The 19,715-nt window shown below is 35.4% G+C and overlaps 1 protein-coding gene across 1 annotated transcript in view; it reads left to right on the plus strand.

Annotated features, from left to right (window-relative positions):
• The window catches only part of JAKMIP1 (janus kinase and microtubule interacting protein 1), a 142,330-nt gene that overhangs the window by 95,137 nt on the left and 27,478 nt on the right, over nt 1-19,715 (plus strand). Inside the window, exons 11-18 of the mRNA XM_058802913.1 lie at nt 2,335-2,463; nt 3,875-4,003; nt 5,940-6,023; nt 9,708-9,770; nt 10,919-11,017; nt 14,054-14,155; nt 17,039-17,092; nt 18,062-18,127. Coding sequence (XP_058658896.1) covers nt 2,335-2,463; nt 3,875-4,003; nt 5,940-6,023; nt 9,708-9,770; nt 10,919-11,017; nt 14,054-14,155; nt 17,039-17,092; nt 18,062-18,127 — 726 coding nt within the window. The remainder of the gene's footprint in view (nt 1-2,334; nt 2,464-3,874; nt 4,004-5,939; nt 6,024-9,707; nt 9,771-10,918; nt 11,018-14,053; nt 14,156-17,038; nt 17,093-18,061; nt 18,128-19,715) is intronic.

Genomic DNA, 19,715 nt, shown 5'->3' on the forward strand with positions numbered 1-19,715 from the left:
TGGAGTCAGGAAAGTGAGTTGAGCTGGCTACTCAGATTGTAAATTTGTCTTCCTTACAACTTGAAGTAGCACCATTTCTTTAACTCTGTTTTCAACTGCCAATATTTATTTGTACTATTGCTGTTACATGGTTGTAAGCTGCAACCAGTATTCTGTGGGGGAGGAAAGCCATGGGATGGATGGGCCCTCTCCCAAGGACTAGTGACCTCCTGTGTTTTGTGGTAGACCTTTGAATTTAGAGGAGAAGTCTGAAATGGTTTTAATTCAAATGTGAGTAAATACATTAGCTTTCTGGATAAGTCTTTGTATTTTTAGACTAGAGCTTAAACCTATTCCTTGTGCCCTTTGTTTTGTTAAGTAAGGCAGAAAGGTGAACTGGTGAATGCTGCAGGAAAGGATTGGATTATCCCAGGGAACTGTTTGTCTTAAGCACCTTGGACATGACTCTGCCTGATGGAAGATCACAGTGCTTCCTGCACAAGTGAGGATAGAGTAATGTCCTTCCAGCACTGTGGCATTGTAACTGTGATCCCATGAATTCACAAAGTAGTGGTCTAGTAGCTTGCAAAAGGAAATTTGTTTCTCAAGGTTGTTTGGAAGCTCTTTGCCTTTTATGCGTTTATCTGCATGCATATGGATACACACAGTCTGTTTAGAAAAGATATGGCTTTTTGGGTTTCTGAGTGAAAATTTTTAAGTACTGTTTGAAGGGGTCTCCTTAAGTGAGGCAGTTGAGTGTTTCAGGACATGACCTTGGAGCTGTATTTGGCAATTTGAGTGGAATTAGCTGTACTGTGAAACTATTATGGACTTGTTCAGCTTATGAGTGATGAGGTTGTGACCTGGTGGACTGTGGTGACCAGGCAATGGAGCACATGGTGTCATTCATTCAGGCAAAAAGTCACACCTGCAGGCTTGATTTTTTTGGTACCCCTTAAATCAAAACAGAGTATTTTGACTGCTGATGAGAGCTGTGCTAAACCAAAAGAATACAGTGAGCATTAGGGGCTTTGTGAGAAAGAGAAGACTTATGTAAATATACTTGAAAAAAATCTCGAAGGTTAGGTAAGTCTGGAAAACTGCAAGGAAAGATAAATATTTGGAAATCATCCTGAGAGAGGACATTATACTTAAAACTTTTCAGTGCCTGGAATTAAATTGATTGATTACAATTCTTTGCTGAAATGTAGGATTCATGATGTTCGGAATTAATAACAACTGATAACTTTTTATATCCTTATGGCTGTTTTAATGAACAAGCTATTATCTTCTCATAGACAACCTCTGACATGTATTTGAAAAGGATCCAAACAGCAAACTGTGACATCAGGATCTGTGCTTCAGTATCAAGCAATGGCAAAGCATGTAGAGATGTTTCTTCATCTTCTTACAGCCACCTTCCTCCACTACCCTCTCTGTCTAGGCTGCTTCATAACCTGAATCCATTTTTCAGCAACACTCTTAAAAAAATATTTTCAGTTTTCTTGCTTCTCTGAAATTATGTTGGACTTATGTGGTGTAAGAAGTTTGCTTTCTATTGATAAATAACAGTTAAAAACCTTTTTTTCTAGTTAAATTTATAAAAAAAAAATTTAACAGTTGAGTTTAAAAGCTGCTTTCTGTGACTATGTTTATAAGAAAAAAAATTCACATTTTTCAAAAATGATATTGTACTCATTTTCACTAGCTACTCATTTTCTCTAAGCATGCATTTAATTGATAATGTTGTGTGAAATTTTTAACATCTGCAGTGCAATGCTGCTTTTCCCTAGGACATGTCTTTTTGGTTAGACATAGTATTGGAGCAAACTTTTTGAAAAAAAAAATGAGAATGATGATACTGAAAAAAATAAATGATAAACATTAATTTATACTTTTAAGTAGGGTTTTCCAAAATAGGATTTTTTCTTTTTGCAATTAGTATGAGAAATTAAATTTGTTCCACCTTGGTCTCCAGAATACTTTTTTTCCTTTTGGTTGCACATCTTATATGTTACATTGTACTGGCTTACTTTTCTTCTGAATAGATATTGGATTTATCTGCTGTGAATCTTGTAAGGACTTTTGTGATTTTGGTAATTAGGTTTTATAGTTTTGCTAAAGCATTATTCTTTTGGTATTTACCTCATCTCTGTTCCACGTCCAGATGTGTTCTTGGAGGTTCTTCCACAAATGATGCTGAAAAAGTAACTTATCAGAGAAGAGTTTGCACTGGAACCTTTCTTTCTTGCCAAATACTAAAATAATCATCAGAGAAGACCTTGGTTACTACTTACTGGGTCATTGGGGATTTTAATCTGTTTTGCTACTAGCTAAAAAAACCTAATTTTTCAGAGGCATGTTGTGGAGACATTTTTTGGATTTGATGAAGAGTCTCTTGATTCAGAAACTTCATCTGTAACTTCATACAACACAGATAAAACAGACAGGACACCGGCAACACCAGAAGAAGATCTGGAAGATGTAAGTGGTAACTGATTTGTTCTTCTTTCTACTTCTTGAAGTATAAATACAAACTTTCAGCCATTGTACCCAATGAACTGTGAAAGATTTGGCAGAGAATTCCTTTGGGTTTTGTTAAGTCTGGTAACATATACAAGAAAATTAATAAGATAATAATCTATCTGACAGATTTGGCAGATATTGGTGTGAGAAATATTTTTTCCTCAAACTCTTTCTTATTAGTCTAAAGAAAATGAAGAGGCATATTGCTTTGCCAAAAGTCAATACTTACTAGACAATAGTCTGCCTTTCAACCTTATCATTTATTTGACTGTTTTGATACAATCAGGATTTTCTTTCTCTGCTCACAATACTCAGAGAGCCCTTTGCAATTCGTAAAAGCTTAGATGATCATAGGTAGTAAATACCCAGTGACATGTTTTGTCCCAGCTCTGTGATACTCACTCCTGCTGGCCTGCTTTGGAGCACAAAGCACGAATTAGATGCTCTTTTTCATCTTTCTTTCTTTTTCACCAACTTCTGCCTTATACTCCTCAGAAGAAGCTGCCTTTTTTCCTAGGTTTAATGTCTAATAATATCTAGTAATCTCTTTTCTTTAAAACTCAAGTTCCTGGAGCAAAAATTAATGGAAGTGAAGGACATTTCTTGTCCTCAGCTCTATAGGAAAGACTTTATAAGTCTTAAAGTTAGTGGCTTAACATTCAAGGAAAATAAAGACTTTGAAAATTTTGTATTAAAAGAATAAATTTAAGAAAATATATTTGAAATAATTTTGAAATGTAACTTCTGTGTCAGTGTGCTTTGCCCTGGCATTGTAGAGAACAAGTGTAAGGAGGGAAGGGTGGACAGCATGAGAAATAGAACAAATACCTTCTGAGACCCCTCTGGCTCTGGAATTGCTGACGACAGTGTTGCACAAGACTGTTTCCCCTCACCTTTCCCCAGATAGTTTTTCCATTTCTGCACATTGTTGTCTTACATGGCAACTTACACTGCCCTTGAATTGTGTGGTAGATAGTTACTCATCATTTTTCCTTTTCCTTTTCCTTTTCCTTTTCCTTTTCCTTTTCCTTTTCCTTTTCCTTTTCCTTTTCCTTTTCCTTTTCCTTTTCCTTTTCCTTTTCCTTTTCCTTTTCCTTTTCCTTTTCCTTTTCCTTTTCCTTTTCCTTTTCCTTTTCCTTTTCCCCTTTCCCCTTTCCCCTTTCCCCTTTCCCCTTTCCTTTCCTTTCCCCTTTCCTTTCCTTTCCTCTTTCCTTTCCTTTCCTCTTGTTTTAGGATTTCATACCTTTATTAAACTTTGAGACTTTGTATGAGATTTGTTGCTTGTTTGTGAGTCTGTCTTCTGTACAGACAAACCCATTATTAAATACATTTTTACTAACCCACTTCCCCCCCACACCTTTTCATTAAGAGCACGCCTAAAGAAGAAGCTGAACTCAGGTTTTGCCAGCTAACAAGAGAGTATCAAGCTTTGCAAAGAGCTTATGCATTGCTCCAAGAACAAGTTGGTGGAACCCTGGATGCAGAGAGAGAAGCAAGGGTAATTTTTAACTGAAATTCTTTTAACTCTGAAATAATAGAAAAAGCTGAAACAATTTGTAATAGCAGGAGGTATCTTTGCAGGTCACTGAAATGCAGAGCCCAATGTTTTTGAGGATTAGAGGATGTCATAAGTAGGGAGATAATTTAGATTCATCTGGTGCAATCAGAACAAAGATGTTAGTATACTTTATTCTAGCATGTATAATGAATTAAAGATTTCTATGCTATAAGAGTGACAACCCATTTGAACCTGTAGTTTGGATAGTGACATGATGGATTTTAAATTAATCACAGGGTAGGTTGTTACAAAGGCATAGGTATTTCCATAATATGATTATATTAAAAATCTCCCAAATCAGAATCAAAAATCTGACCCAAACCTTGGTTCTGACTGACGGGGAAGCAGTTTTGCACAACAGGAAGTGGGGACCCCTGATGGACACCAAGTTGGACAGTTAAGAAACCCCTGTGTGTCTTCCCTCAGCAACTTCTCCAAACCTCAAAAATGGAGAAACATATTAAATACTGTGATTATTACATGTTACTGCTTTGCTACATGTGGCCACTGCTGTACTGGGCCACTGCAGTGTGTTGCTAAGAATGCAGAAGGAAAATGATTTTAATGTGTTTAAAAATTACTGATGGAAAAGGACTCAACCAACCTACACTCCTTTTTTATTTTTTCCTGTGAAATATAGTTCTTATAATAGTAGAATTACTGCTTTATGGCTTTATTTATTAGAGTTCTTAGCATCTTACAAAAGCCTAGTCAATTTTGACACTCTCTTTTTAAGTAGGACACTTAGCCAATGAAAGCTATACAGACTTTGAAGATCACTTCTCAAGATAGAATTAGGATAGGGGGCATAATTCGATCTACTATTAAAAAAAGGATTTCAGGGGCAGTCATCTATTTGCCACCTATGAGAGACAATTATATATTTTCTTTGCCTTCATGGGGTTTTTTAAATTTTATTTTGCAGGCATTTGCAGACTGTACTTTTTGTAGTCTTGGAAATTGTTGCTATTTGTTTTTAATGGCATTTTGGGTTTTTTGATACGTCCCTGCAAATCCATCTCTTGAGTGAGTCAGAAATTAGCTTTTTGCATAGTTTATTTTGGTGGGATGAACATTTCCTATTACTTATAGATGAGGCTTAAGGTAAGAAAGGACCCAAAGATGCACAGATGCAGGGAAAAAAAAAATCCCTGTAGGTATATTTAAACTACTTGGGTGGAAAAGTACCTGAAGTAGGGTGGAAAAAAAATACTTGTGGTAGATCAAGGAGCCTCAGTGGTTGGGGTCTCCAGAAACATGTGTTTTATATCCTGTTTTGTTTAGTGCCTTGTATGATCCAGTGCCTTTTGGTGCCTCACTGGACATAGGGGGTAATACCCACTGTAGTGTAGTGCTGAGTGTAATAATTGTATAAATGAGGAAAACTGACCAACATGTGCTGTTTATGGGATATGTAATTTATTTTTGGTCAATATAATTCATTTACCTAAAGGGCTTTTTCAGTGTTAATGCAATTCTCTTTCTCCCTTGTCCCTTTTTCCCCAGTTGCCTTAAGTTACTAAAGTTTATGAATAGCTTCTTAGAGCTCTTTCAGTTTCTAAATTTATTTTTTTTCTTCTCCTGGTAAGAACTTTGTCACTGATTATGGAATGTTAACATCTTTTTAGGCTGGGAAGGAAAAATGCTGTTAAACTGGCTGCTTCAAACATCATGGAGCATAAACACAAAAACAATTATTTTCCTTGTTTAAAATATTAATTAACAATTATTTTATATATGTAAATAACAATTATTTTAATTGTTTAAAATTTTAATTGAAAAACATTAAAAACTGATGGGACAGCCCATAAAATAGTAGAAAATATATTTACTTTTGATTTTTCCTTCCCCCCCCCTCCCCCCTTCTTCCCCCCAGACTCGTGAACAACTGCAAGCTGATCTTCTCAGGTGTCAGGCAAAAATTGAGGACCTGGAGAAAGCTCTGATGGAGAAGGGACAGGTAAAAGGCTCTCTAAATGTGCTCTCCCACATCATGTTCTCTGCGTGCAGTGGTGCCCTTGCCATCTTCGTTGCTTACTGGTGTGTTGGTGTCAACGATGCAGCTTAATTGCTACTGCAGCATTACATCACTCAAATAAAGCAAAGGATTTTGCAGTCTAAGAAAATGTCATTACAGACTCATTTTCTAACACATAATACACTACAGCATTCTATTAAAATAATCACATGTACTTACACATTCTGTTCCCCTTGTCATTTGATGAAGGGCTTTCTCCTCTTTTCAATTTTGTTAGTATTTGTTATAAACTCTAATAACATAAATATTCTATATTTCTACTGGAGAATATTTTTGGTGTGTACCAAAGAAAAATTTTTTAAAACCCCAGCTTCTAAGCACACTAGAGAGATAAACACTGAGCCTGTCAGGTTAATGGGAGCCACTTGAGGTATTACTCTCCTGGGTTTAAAGTCTCAGAGGGCTCAGCTGCTTTCACATTCCCAAACCATAACACAAAGTAAAATCAGGCCCTGTGCTTCAGTATATATAATATATGTAAATACTCATCAAAGATGTGTCTACTGATGCATATTTAATATTGTCTAGGGCCCTCGGGAAGTCTGATTAAGACTTATGAGCATGCATTTGCAAGTCGTTCAGTTGTGTGACTGCTAGAACACACAGTAGAAATTGGGGAGATGTTATTTTATGCTTTATTGTTTGAAACAAGAATTTAAGTTTGCAGGTAGCTTATAGTAATAAGATAGAGCTAGCTGTAGTTATGCATTTCAAAGACTGATGATCCTGCAGCAGTAGACACAACTTACATATAATGCTAAATGAATGATAACACTATTTTTGTGGTTTATTCTTTGAAATTAAAATTTTCTGTAAGATTCTGTATCAATGCAAAGGTTTGGGGACCATATTCAAATTAAGGACAAAAATAATTTATGCTAGCTTCCACACAAATTGCAATTTGCTCAGTGAATTTCATATAAATACAATATTACTAAAAAACTGAGAATATGTTATCAATCTAAAAATGATGGCCCACTGAACTTCTGGAAGAATAAATGAAACCAAAGACCTCCCAAGCATCTACTGCTGCTATTTTGGTTTGTTGATAAGAAAGATGTTGTGGGCAAACTGCTGTGTAGTTGAAAACACTAACAAGATAGTTGACTGTACAGTGTATAATGTAAGTACTGTGTATGTAAACAAGATAAATGAATTTGGATACCCATGTAAGGAGTTACTTCTGTGATTTTTCTGCAAGAGAGTTATGTCAAAAATATCTGGAAATTGGAATTTAGTCAATTACTGCTTTGAAATTCAGAACCAAATTTTCCACTTTGTACTTTAGTAATCCTGAGAGGTTGAACAGGGATGTGACAAGGAGCACTATGATGTTGTTTGTAGCGGGCTGGTTTGTACACTGAGCATTAGCTTTCCTTAGAGGGGATCACAATGTCTTCCTGGGAGCTCTAGCCCCTGCTTGGTTCTCCTGAGCTCTTAGTATTTACAGTCAACAAAATAAATGGTTGTATGATGAACTGAATTCTTTGTGCACTATGTGATTTTTTTAAAAATTATTTTATTACTACTTGGTCATTTAGATGTCATGGTAGTGATGATGATTTAATAATAATTGTGGAATGCTCATTCTGGGAGCCAGCCCCTGAAGTGTGTTTGTAAACAAAATAATGAATCAAAAGATCCAAGTGTATTATTCCAGAAAATTTCCTGAAGTCTATTTCAGAGCATGAGATTAGAAGCTTATTGTTAAAAAATTATGTGAAGCTTGGTTTGTAACAACTTATGTGGAATTTCAAAGTAACTGCCAGTGGCTTTTGTTAATCTCTCTTCTGGCTGGACCTGTCAGTATTCCCCCAGAAGTAACACAAAACTCATCATCCATTTCTGCATGGTACATTGAGGTGCATGCATGAGAAATTTTATATTAAGTTAAGAAATCCTAAAACATATAATGGCAAATATTTAAATAATATTAAATATATTTAACTAATATTAAATATATTTAAATAGTGGCAAATAATACATCTAAAATTATTGGAATATGCAATATGCCAGATGCATGAATCCCCAACTGTCTCAATGGTCTGGTGTGTAAATGCAGTTCTGCTGGAGTTCAGGTTTTCTCAGGAAGTGTAGTTGGACTCCATCAAGAAAGATGCAAAATTCGTTATCAATAGAGCAGATTGTTCTGTTTTTTCTACCTCTGTGAACTGAAGCAGTTGAAGCTGCAGTGTGATGTAGCTGTTGAACCTTACCATGTGGGTATGTTTACCATATCCATGCATTGGGATGTCCACCCTAAGTCTGCGCATGCAACTCTTCATTCCTTGACCTCAGTAAAATGCTAGTTAAATACTAAACCAGATACCAGATTTTATTTTCAACATTTCTTTCACTTGCCTCAAAAAGTCTTCACAAGTGTAATGCCTCTCAGTACTCATTTTAGTATGTTATTCTTATAACATCACAACCATGAAGAGCTTGTTTATTACATGAAATGCATTTTTGTGCATGAATGGAAAAAGGTAGAGAGAACAGTACAACATGAAATTGTAGCAGACAGTAAGTAGAAAAACTAAAATGTTTTAAAAAATACCAATTGGAATCAATATAATATCATAATATTTTAGATTGACATTTCAAGGATATTTGATGGGCTGGGATATCCAGATGTCATTGATTCCTTATGCAACATCAGTGTGCAAATATCTTCCTGAAAAATAATTCATTGTCCTTAATACTTTAGTAAAGGCATTTAGATTTTAAATAAATCATGCCTTGAACCTAGAAGATAATTTGATCTAGAGTTAGTATGGCATATTAAGTGTTGGATATTGTTTTAATAGACCTTTTAGAACAGCATAAGAAAGGTTATGTAAATAGATTTCTCTGTAGGAAAAACAAGAACAAATTTGGCTTTTATAATCCATTAAATCTGAATGTCTGGCTATGGCTGGCCATAAGTTTTTGTAGCTTGGCTCTTTAAAGGGATATTTGATGAGGCCTTTTGTAGCCATGGGAAAACCTAAAAGGAAAGATGTGTTTTGGAACAAGTGATTAATTGGAAATACAGTTTCTAAATGGAGTATACAATGTCTTGCATCGCTTCCCTTCCTCCACAGCATTGAATTTCTTGTCACAAGCACTGTGTATTTAGCCAGATTCTCAGATTTTTAGCAGAGGGTAATTAACTTCATATTGCTGAAGCTTCTTTTTGGTCATTTGGGTTAGTAAAATAATTTTCATCCCTTTCTCCCTTTGTATTTTTATTGCACTACTTAAAATGGGATGATTTTGCAAGAAAGCTTCCAAACCTTTGCAATGGAAAGCAATAGTTTTGAGTTCAGCTGAGTAAATAAATGTTTTTAAAAGAACGTAAAGCATATAACTGTGGTAACCCACAATTGCTACATGTAAAGATTTTAAAGTACACGCTAGCTGAAACATGCTAGGAAACAAAAGACTGCTACAGGAAAGAACTTTTATTTTCACTGTATAAATGCTGTACATCCTTGAAACATTTATGATGGCTTTATTGTTCAGTGTGTGACCATTTTATACTTGAATGTAAAATGACGTCTGAAATCTAATTACTGGAGGCATTCATTTTTCTTCTTTAACAAAACATATGTATCTTCCTCACAGGATTCAAAATGGGTAGAAGAAAAGCAGCTGTTAATTAGAACAAATCAGGAGTTGCTAGAGAAGGTATGTGGGAATATTTTCACCATTGCTGCCCTTTATCATAGAAGAAATTGAATGCACTAAGTACTATAAAATCAGCATGAAATTGCCTTATTTCTCATCAGAAACAGAAATTTAAGTAAAAATCTCTGATTAAAGTACAAACATGCTTTTTATATTCTTCAGGAATCAAAGCTGTTTTTTATTGTGGAGTTACATGGATAGTCACCAGTGCAGCACAAGCTGGCTGAGGTTTCTAGTGTCCAATAAGATATACAGATGCACAAAGATTGTTATTGTCCTGACCACTAGCAACATTGCCTGCTCCCTTCAATGTTTTTATAGTTTTTACACACATTAAGTAATACTGATTGATTTAAGGTTTATTATATTAACTCTCTGAGCTACTCAGAGCTGAGCATCTGCATTGTTCTTTGTTGATAGTGGTGGGAAAGTTGGCTAGTCAACTTAGGAAGACAAATAACTGATGTTGTTAATTGGTAGCTTAATATTAATATAATACAAATACAATAACCAAATAAAATATCATGATTAAAAGTAGTTAAAGACAGGTTTAATTTACTTGGACACTTAGGTGGGTACTATAAATGTTAAAGTACATTATGCCAGATGTTACACTTCTGTTTAGATTTGTACAAAGGAAAAAACCACCCAGTTAAACTAGACAGCCAAAGCTATTAGTTGGCATAATTAATAGCCAGTATTGAATTTCTGTTTTGTCATTGTTAGTACCCCAAGGCAAAATTCTGGCAAATTAAAATTAGTCATTAAAACCATACCATTATTGTCTTTCATATACTTAAAAAAATTAGATGTCTAATTTGGCAAAGACAATGAGAACAGCCTACCCAAATGTTAATGTAATTCAGTTTCATTTGCTGGATTTTAAAAGAAAACTTGTACTGCTTAACTTATTTATATACAATATTCATATCACTTTTATGCTATGTTCCAAGAGAACATTGACCATTTTCTGCTGACAGCTCTCAGAAATACTTTCTGACAAAATACTTTCTTTTCTCTATGACACAGCCTGATGTACAATGAAAAATGGAAATAATTAACAATTTTGTCTAAACCCCTGCTTACTACTGTAAGCAGTATTTTTTCTAGGGCTTACAGGGTGTTACCATGTTGTGTTTGTCTCACAGATTTACAGAATGGAACAAGAAGAGCATCAGCTGAAGAATGAAATGCAAGATGCAAAAGACCAGAATGAGCTGTTAGAATTCAGAGTGCTAGAGCTTGAAGTAAGAGATTCTCTCTGTTGCAAACTCTCAAATGGAGCAGAAATTATGTTTGAACCCAAGCTGAAATTCCTGTAAAGATTACTGATGTCTGGTGCATGTTTAAGGGAAGTCACTTAGGTATCTATTTTTTAAATGTTGTATCTTGGGATAATGAAATTGATGCCACTGCCTTAATATGTTTTGGAGAGAATGCTCACTAATGTTTATAAAGATGTAATATAGCTAATATAAATTGCATATAGTTTTGTTTTCATCTAATAAAATATTTTGTTTTGCAATATTTTGCCTTTTTTATTTGTTTCATTTCCATAACTGCTCCTTTCCTGCATGTAAAATCACCTGGTATGTATTCTACAGCCTTGGCTGGCATTGATTAAATTAACACACCTTCTCACGTCTTGCATGCAGTGATCTGACTAAAGAGCTGACACATCCATCACATCAATGTAGAATTCCTTTAAATTACATTAATTTAATGTTGACAACATTCACACGAAGTAAATTTATCTTAAAAAGAACACTTTTTGATAGCAGCTTCCAAAGAATTCCTCTTACCTTAAATCCATTTTCTCATGGTTTAAAGTGGTCATGGACTGGAAATAATTGGCTTCAGTCAATGAAAAATGAAAAAAACCCCAAACCTCTGGCAATGCCAAATAAAAGTAGTAAAGCAGAAATATAACTTCTTTCTGTTAAACTAATATGTTGCCTATACCAAACAAATTCCATACTTTGCATAAATGAAATAAGCAAAATTATTTGTTTTTAGCACTGAGCATGTAGCCTGTGGTTACAGCTGAAAGCAATGGTTCTTATTCATCCCCTCCCAAACTGGGCTCATGTGGAATTTAGCAACACTGAAATATCTGTGTGTGATGCACACTTGTCACATGGTTGAATTGCCTGATGACACATTGTTCAGTTTCAAAGATCACCAGCATTCTTAACACTGCTTAGAATAAACTCTCTGACAAACCTGTCATTGTCACTGCTCCATTTTTATCACCCAGCACGTTTCACCAAAAACCTCGGCATGTGTAACTTCTCTGATAAAGATGAAAAAGTCATGTCTCCCTGTTATGTGGATGTTCTTTTTGTCTGACATTTCTTTATCTTTTCTTCATCCTTTATCAACCATATGTTATGGTGTCATAGCCCATTATATTAAAAATTATGAATTTAGGTTACTAGAATTTCAGTAGATGTTCAGAGGAAGATATGCTTTCTAATAGATATCTTTATATTTTATGGAAGGACTGTAAAGAAAAATAGAGAACAATTTAGGATTTTACTTGGCTGTTGCACTAGAAATTGCTTCCTAAAGTGTGAGGGTTCTTAGAAGTAAAATCGTCCAAAAAAATTTCTTAAGGAACGAACAAATATTCTTCAATACATCCTCCATGAATGTATTTTTCCCATGGAAGAATCACATCAAAAACAGCTCAGTATGTCATGTAAGGCTTTGTCATGTGCCAAAGCTTGGAAAAATTCTTTCACAGAATAACAATGGAAGTATTTTTGTGTGATTGCAAGAAAAGATTTTTTCCTTAGTAGACAAGCACGTAGGTACCAATGTGACTGACAATGCAATGCTTTAGGAAAACCATCAGTTCTACTGGTGATCAGGACAGTATTTTTTAGTGCAGTTATTTCAGACAGAAATTAGGTAAAGCATAAAACACAATCATTTATTTATGAATTAGAGCAAGCAAGTTTAGATGAGATGAATGCAATAGCAACTGATGAATTTTTAACAATATCCAAAATCATAACTGAATTTGGATAGGAATTAAAGTTCTGGCTTTGGTAAATAATGTCTATAGCTAAGACATTATTTAAGCCCATCAGAATGGGTTAAATAGACTGTTGATGTAAATATTATTTTTAAAAAGCTTCAGAGGAGGAAAACTGCATAGAGTACAGAGATTTTTCTCTCTACATTGTACTTTCAAATTAGGTTTAACCTAATTAATGGACAAGATTTGCCATGCTTTGTAACATGTTTAAGTGAATGGATGCATTCACTGCCTGCCATATCAATTAAAGCACCTCATTTGTGATTTAGGAAATGGAGTAATACATGGATGGTCATAGGAACTGAAGTATTTGTAGTAGTGGTCTCTCTGAGAAAATGAAGCTCATGTTGCCAAAGCATCCCCTTGTAACATGGAGATGAAATCTGGTGTTTCTTGCTCATGTTCTCATGGCCAGAGAGAATTCAGAGTAAGACCCAATGCCTTGGTTGCCCAGAGCCTTCAGTCCAGTCATTTTTTCACAGGCACATGAAAATTTAGTTTAGCTTAAAATTGCTTTTTTGTTATGTTATATCTGCCTTCTGAAGAAATAATAGGTTGATATTTTGAAAAAAGGGATGGAAGTTATGTACATGGACCAGTTAAGTTTTAGATATACTAAATATCTTTAGATAGACAGGAACTTATATTTTTTTGTTTTGTCACAAAGAACATCATAACTGTAGAATAGTGCTGCCTTCCAACATATTCTGACATCTTTGCTTCTGGACTGAATATGAATGGGGATTTTAAATGGTCTAATAGGAAGGTAGACTTTAGAATAAACAGGGACCAGACACACAGGTTTAATTTTAGTGAGAAAATATTCAATAATAATATTTTATGATAGAGTTTGATTTTTTTTTCTGCAGATTTTTCTTTCTATTTTTTTTTTTTATTGTTCCGTGAAAGAAAAGAGGAGTTGAATAAGGTTATAATCCACATAAAAACCTGCAGAGTATTTCAGGGCTCCAGTCAATTAGGGCCTGTGTTGCAAGGGTTCTGCAGCTGAGGAGTGTCAGGTAGCTTTGCAGAAACTGTGTGCATGGAATCAGCTGGCAGCTAACGCTATGGTTGTATTTAGCCAAAATTCTTCAAATATGGTAAAAGTAAGAGGAAATAGAATAGATTTGGAATGAGAGCAGGGATCTGCCTTTTTAATGTACAAGTATGTTTTGTAAAGGTGGGGAATAAATGTTAATGTATATTCACAAATGTTGTTCTTAAACAAATCTTTCCTCAGGAGAGAGAGAGAAGGTCACCAGCATTTAATCTTCATATAACCACCTTCCCTGAAAACAATGGAAGTGCACTTCAGCTGTTCTGCCATCAGGAAGGAATAAAGGTATATGAGAGAAACACCAGAAACAGTTGGATGGCTAGGAACCTTTCTTGAATGACCAGTCTAATATCCAAACAAGTGGTTTGACACTTACCAGGGAAGAAAATGAAAAAAAAAAAAAAATTGGAAAAGACATTTTTATCTGGGGAAGCGGTTTCATAAGAATATGATCTGGTCATATCAGGAGTTCCTCCGTGAAACTGAAGGCTGGTCAATTAAGATAATTTACATTTAGTCTAGGGAAGAATGTGGATGTTGAAGTGATTCCTTGTCAGGTTTGCTACAGTACATGGTTCATTATATTAAATGTCTTCATCTGAGTTCAGAAATATGACATTCAGTCCTTATTACACTCAATTTAGTGAAGGATTTTATTTGTTGAATTAACATTCTTAAGTTATTTGCTAAGGCCAGGGCCTTGAAATGTAAAGTGCCGGACTCAGAACTCATTCAGATAGGTGGGACTCTTTTAGAACAAGAACAAGATAAATGTCAGGATCTCCATTTTTTACCTTCTGATATAAGGAAGCAAGAATTGCTCTTTTCACTCCTGTTCTCCCATGAACAGACTATTTCTGCAACTTGATTTGCATGCTGGTTCACTTAAGATTGAATTCAGACTTGTCACTAATGTTACACAATAGGGCTGGGCAACTTTTCTAAAAGTAATTAAAGCATAATCTCTGTGCCACTCACTATTTATGATTGAATTTTTAGTGGTGACTTATGGTTGAATTTTCAGTTGTGTTTACAACTCCTCTTCTGAGGCTTGTTGCTATTCAGTGCTTTAATGAGCACAGTATGATCGCTAGAGGAAGTAAACAGAAATTGTCCCTGCATATTTTTAGGAAGTTGAGTAGTCTGAAAGAAAAGAGTTAAAATCTGCTTCTTACCTATAGATTTGGTTGGATTCTCATCTCTCAAAGCACACCAAGAATCATCAGTTAGCATATCACCTACAAATAGAGCCAGATCCACTTTTAGCTTACCTGTTGTTCTAATCTACATGTTGGCTGTAGCAGTGTACCAGAATCCATAATTCCCTTTTTTCCATTGTCATCTATGATATGCTTTAACAGGTAGATTCTTTTCAATCTGCCTTTCATTTTGCTTACCTGGAAGATGGTGACTTAAAATGGGCAGACCTAAAATGGGCAGACTGTAATAGTTGACCTTTTATCTGTTTTCAGTGCTTTTAAAAATTATTAGCCATCAGTATCAATGTAGATTCCAGAATGATGCAAAATCTGATTTGGTTTCTGATTCTTTCTTTATGCATCATATGGAAATAAATTATTAGGATGATTATTTCTGGCTCAATAGATGCAAGTAAATTCCACTTTGCACTAGTGCAACTCATGGCTAAAGAAGTTTCTGTTCAGCATTGTCAATGCTGATCATAATCAATAGTTTTGTTTTTAACATCCATCCAAACACAAGTGTATTAGGATCTGCACCATTCCAGAGTTAATGATGTGCACAGTTAAATAGCTCATGTAACATTCAGGAACACCCTTGAAGTTTTTTGGAAGAGATGGAGGGGACCTCAGGATAGAAAAACCTGAAAACTGCACATGGCCCTGTGGCATGCTGGCCTTTTAGTAAGTACTGAGTAAGAGTTGATGGTGGCAGCACTTAACAAGGCTCTTCTGCTTTATGTATGTGTATTAAGCATTTTGGACTAAAATGGACTGGTCCATTCCCATGCTCTCAAGGCTTCCTGCCTTCAAATAGCTAGCACACATTCCAGCCTGTCAGTGGAAGCGATCCCTGGTGCATGTTAACTTGGATGGGTTAACTTGCAGAGCAAACTTGGGATAGTTCAGGAGAATGTGATTAACTCTAGTTGAACAGTTCCATGACCCTTTCCAACAAGTTTATAAATAGAGTTCTGGGGCCTAGGAATGGATCCTGTATTTCACTGGCACAGTGTGAAATACAGACATCATGTGAATTTTACCAGGAAAAGGTTCTTTACCCTGAGGGTGATTGGGCACTGGAACAGCTCCCCAGGGAAGGGGCCACAGCTCCAGCCTGACAGAGCTCAGGAAGTGTTAGGACAATGCTCTCAGGCACATGGTGTGACTCTTGGGGATGATGATGTATAGGGCCAGGAGTTGGACTCAGTGATCCTAATGCATCCCTTCCAGCTCAGCATATTCAATGATTATGTGATTCCATGAATTTATTCCTCTCTTTTTTGAATCAGAGGAGTAGTTTTCTTTATTTCAGTGGCTGAGCCTTAATAAGAATGGGCTGTTCAGCTCAGTATATGAGAGCTGAGTGGCAGAGAAATGTGGCTTTCTAATCAGAAAGATGATTGTGAACTGATAAGCTGTTTGGAGGAGGATGTTCTGCCCACTGTGCACATTCCCTTCTGCCACTGTAAGGCTGATTTGAAACTTCATGGTTTTCTTTAACAAAGAAAATAAAAAGCAATTCACCAAGCAAACCTTCTTAATAATTACTTGTTCATGCCATGCTCTCTGTCCTTGTGACTTCTGTAGCTTGATGTGGCTGAAGCTCCACTCCAAACAAACAAAAAAAATGTCTTTTAAGCCCTTTCTCTTTACATCTTTTAAACCTGTTTATCAGTTTTGATCTTTCCTCTACATACATTAGCAGGATGAGAAGTGTGAACGATATAGGAACATTCTGCCCTCATGCACAGACATCCAGGTTGCTTATTATAATTGAGAGTGACTTTTGGTTTTGTCTTAAAGTACCAGTAATTACTTTTGTAATTGTGATGCAAAATTATGTTTCACTTATTTACATTTGAAGTCTTTTCACACACAGAAGAGAATAAGGGGTACATAAAATGTAGCATATAAAAACTGTTTCTCACCTACTTCATAAAAAATAAGTGTCAAACATCTTTTTCAGGACGTGAACATATCTGAACTTATGAAGAAGCTAGATATTCTTGGAGATAATGGGGTAACACTTTTTTACTTTTAAATGTATTTCCAGTTCCATGGTTAATTTAAAGATTTTTTTTCCCAGAGCAGGTACTAACATCCAAGACAGTGCATAGGGTGATTTTTATATGCCTGTGTTTGTATGAAGAATATGAATGGTTAGGAATGGCTTTTACATGAATTTTTTTAGTTAAACTGAAGGTAGTGAAAAGAGTATTTTTTCAAGGTAGGATTTGGTCTTTACCAAATGATACAGAAAACAGGCACTGTAATAGGCAAAGTGAAAAGATGCAAAACAGAAGTCAAAGCCAGACCAAGCTGCGATTTATCCCACTTGAGTAGTTATAGTAGCACCTTCTGCTGTGAAGGCTGTCACTGCTAGGAGTGGATTTTCTGGGAGAAAGGCAAGGAAAACTGTCTCCCCTTTTCCCTCTTTATTGCTAAGTACAGTATGAAATCTTAGTCACACATTTGGGGCAGAAACATCCAGGGAGCTGAGTCCAGTTTATAGCTAGATTTAACAGATTGAGGTCTTTTTAATACTAGTTTTAAGTTCTAGATTGGCATGTTATGTTGCAAGTCCTGTGGAGGATTCTATGGCACTTACTCTTTGCATTGTTTTCTTTAATTGGAAGTCTGAAGTGCATGAAGGTGAGATTCACTTGCTGCAAGGCTTAGTCCAGTGAACTGGCAAAAACAGGCAAAAAATTGCAAAATCCCTGACTGAAAGCACTTAATTTTAATTGAATGATCTGTTTCATTGAATGATCTGTTGAAAAAGTGTTGTGGGGCTGGTATGCTGAAATAGAGTGGAACTAAGCACCCTTGGTTTAATTTTCAATACTTTCAGTCATGGGATCATTTTTGGGCATGTCTATAATTCTAAATGTTATAATTGATTTACTTTTTGAAGTATGGTTAAAACTTACTGCTCATGTTAAAGAATGAATTTTTAATTCAATTTAAAGTGTATCTTTTTGTATTTTAGAATTTGAGAAATGAAGAGCAGGTTGCAATAATCCAAGCTGGGACTGTGCTTTCCCTCTGTGAAAAGGTAGAATTCAGTAAATATTTTTCTCTGCTAAAAAGTGGCCATGTCTTGTAAGATACCTCATAACATTGCCAGGGAAGCATGGCTTTTCTGTTCAGGTCATCTGCATTGGAGCATGTGTTCATCCTTACATGAAGGTTGGGATTGTCTTGAGGTAAAGCCAAACTTGGGAAAGAAACCCAGTTTAAAAATAAAAAACATGTTTTGGAGATATTCCTTTAGCATAAAGTACTAAAAATCCACTTAACAGAAGAGACTCCATTCCCAGCAGTGCTGTGTCCTCATTGCTCTGGGAGCAGGTGTAAAGTGCCCTCTGTGAGGTGCCCATGGTCCCTTCTGGGCTCATTCCTGTGGGTGATGGAAAGAGCTCAGAGTAGTCATTGGTCCTCTCCTCTGCAAATTAATGGACATAGACAAAAAGTAGTTTGCACAAGACAGTCAGGTCTCTCATTTCTGTATGGCTAGTTCTTTACTTCCAGGGAATATAACCTGTATATGAAAAGGGTGGCATTTAGAACTAAGAAAGACTGCATATTTCTCTGAAGAAGCTCTGTGCATCCCTTTAATATGGTTCCATTAAATCTTTCCTGATGTATTGTTGAAATTCAGAATCAGATATTTTAAATTAAAATTTGAGCAATTTTAATAATTGCCTTAATTGATATAATTTTGATAATCTACTTAACTAAATACCTTAAAGTAAATAATCTACATTAGGTAATTTAATAATCATTAATTTAAAAGAGTAATTGCTATAAGCAAAATAAAAATGGGGAAAGGGCTAAAATCCCTATGTTTTTTCACTGTGCTGTGGCATTAAAAGAAAAGGAAATTTAGCACTTTATATCCAAAAAATGAAAGGAGAAGAACCCCACTATAAAAGGCTAAGACATAGACTCCCAAAAATACTGTTTGTGTCTCCTGTGCCCCATGGTTTATGAAAGGGTAACAGGCATAGAACGTTCAGAATCAACATTTCGTTTTGCATATCATTTGCATACCTTAAAAAAAAATTAGACCTCTAATTTTTGCAAATAGCCCTTCACTTGATTGAGGGTAGCTGTGAGAGATGCTCAGGATTTCCTATTTCCATTGATTTCAAAGGTTGAGAATGCTTGAATATCCATGGTGAGGCTTTCCTTAGGAACATCTTCAGCTTGTCACCTTTGAAATGAAGAAAACAAATATGGTGAAAATAGAATCTCTGGGGAATATGGTGTTCCTGTTAATTTTTTTTTTCTGTAGAAAGCTAACCTGCTAAGCAGATAAAACAAATTTTCATTCTTCCATCAATCTCTTAAATAGTGGAAAGTTCAAAAGGATGAAGTAATGAATTCACATTTCATAACTTGTAAACTTATGTTTGAAATTTTCTGTGCAAATCTTGGGGAAAAAAAGCTAGTATGTCATTAATTCCTTTGAGACTGAGGCCTAATGAATTCAGCAAAGCACTAAATTAAAAGAGTTGATGTGCAAAGGTTACCAAAAGACTTAAAGAAGATATGAGTAGTCCAGTGTTAGTAAACAAGGCAGTTGAGGAAAGCAAGAATTATCAGTGGCAAATCTGCTCTCTGTAAGCTAATCATGGGTC

The sequence above is a fragment of the Ammospiza caudacuta genome, chromosome 4 (genome assembly GCF_027887145.1).
Source record: "Ammospiza caudacuta isolate bAmmCau1 chromosome 4, bAmmCau1.pri, whole genome shotgun sequence".
In the NCBI taxonomy this organism is placed as follows: Eukaryota; Metazoa; Chordata; class Aves; order Passeriformes; family Passerellidae; genus Ammospiza; species Ammospiza caudacuta.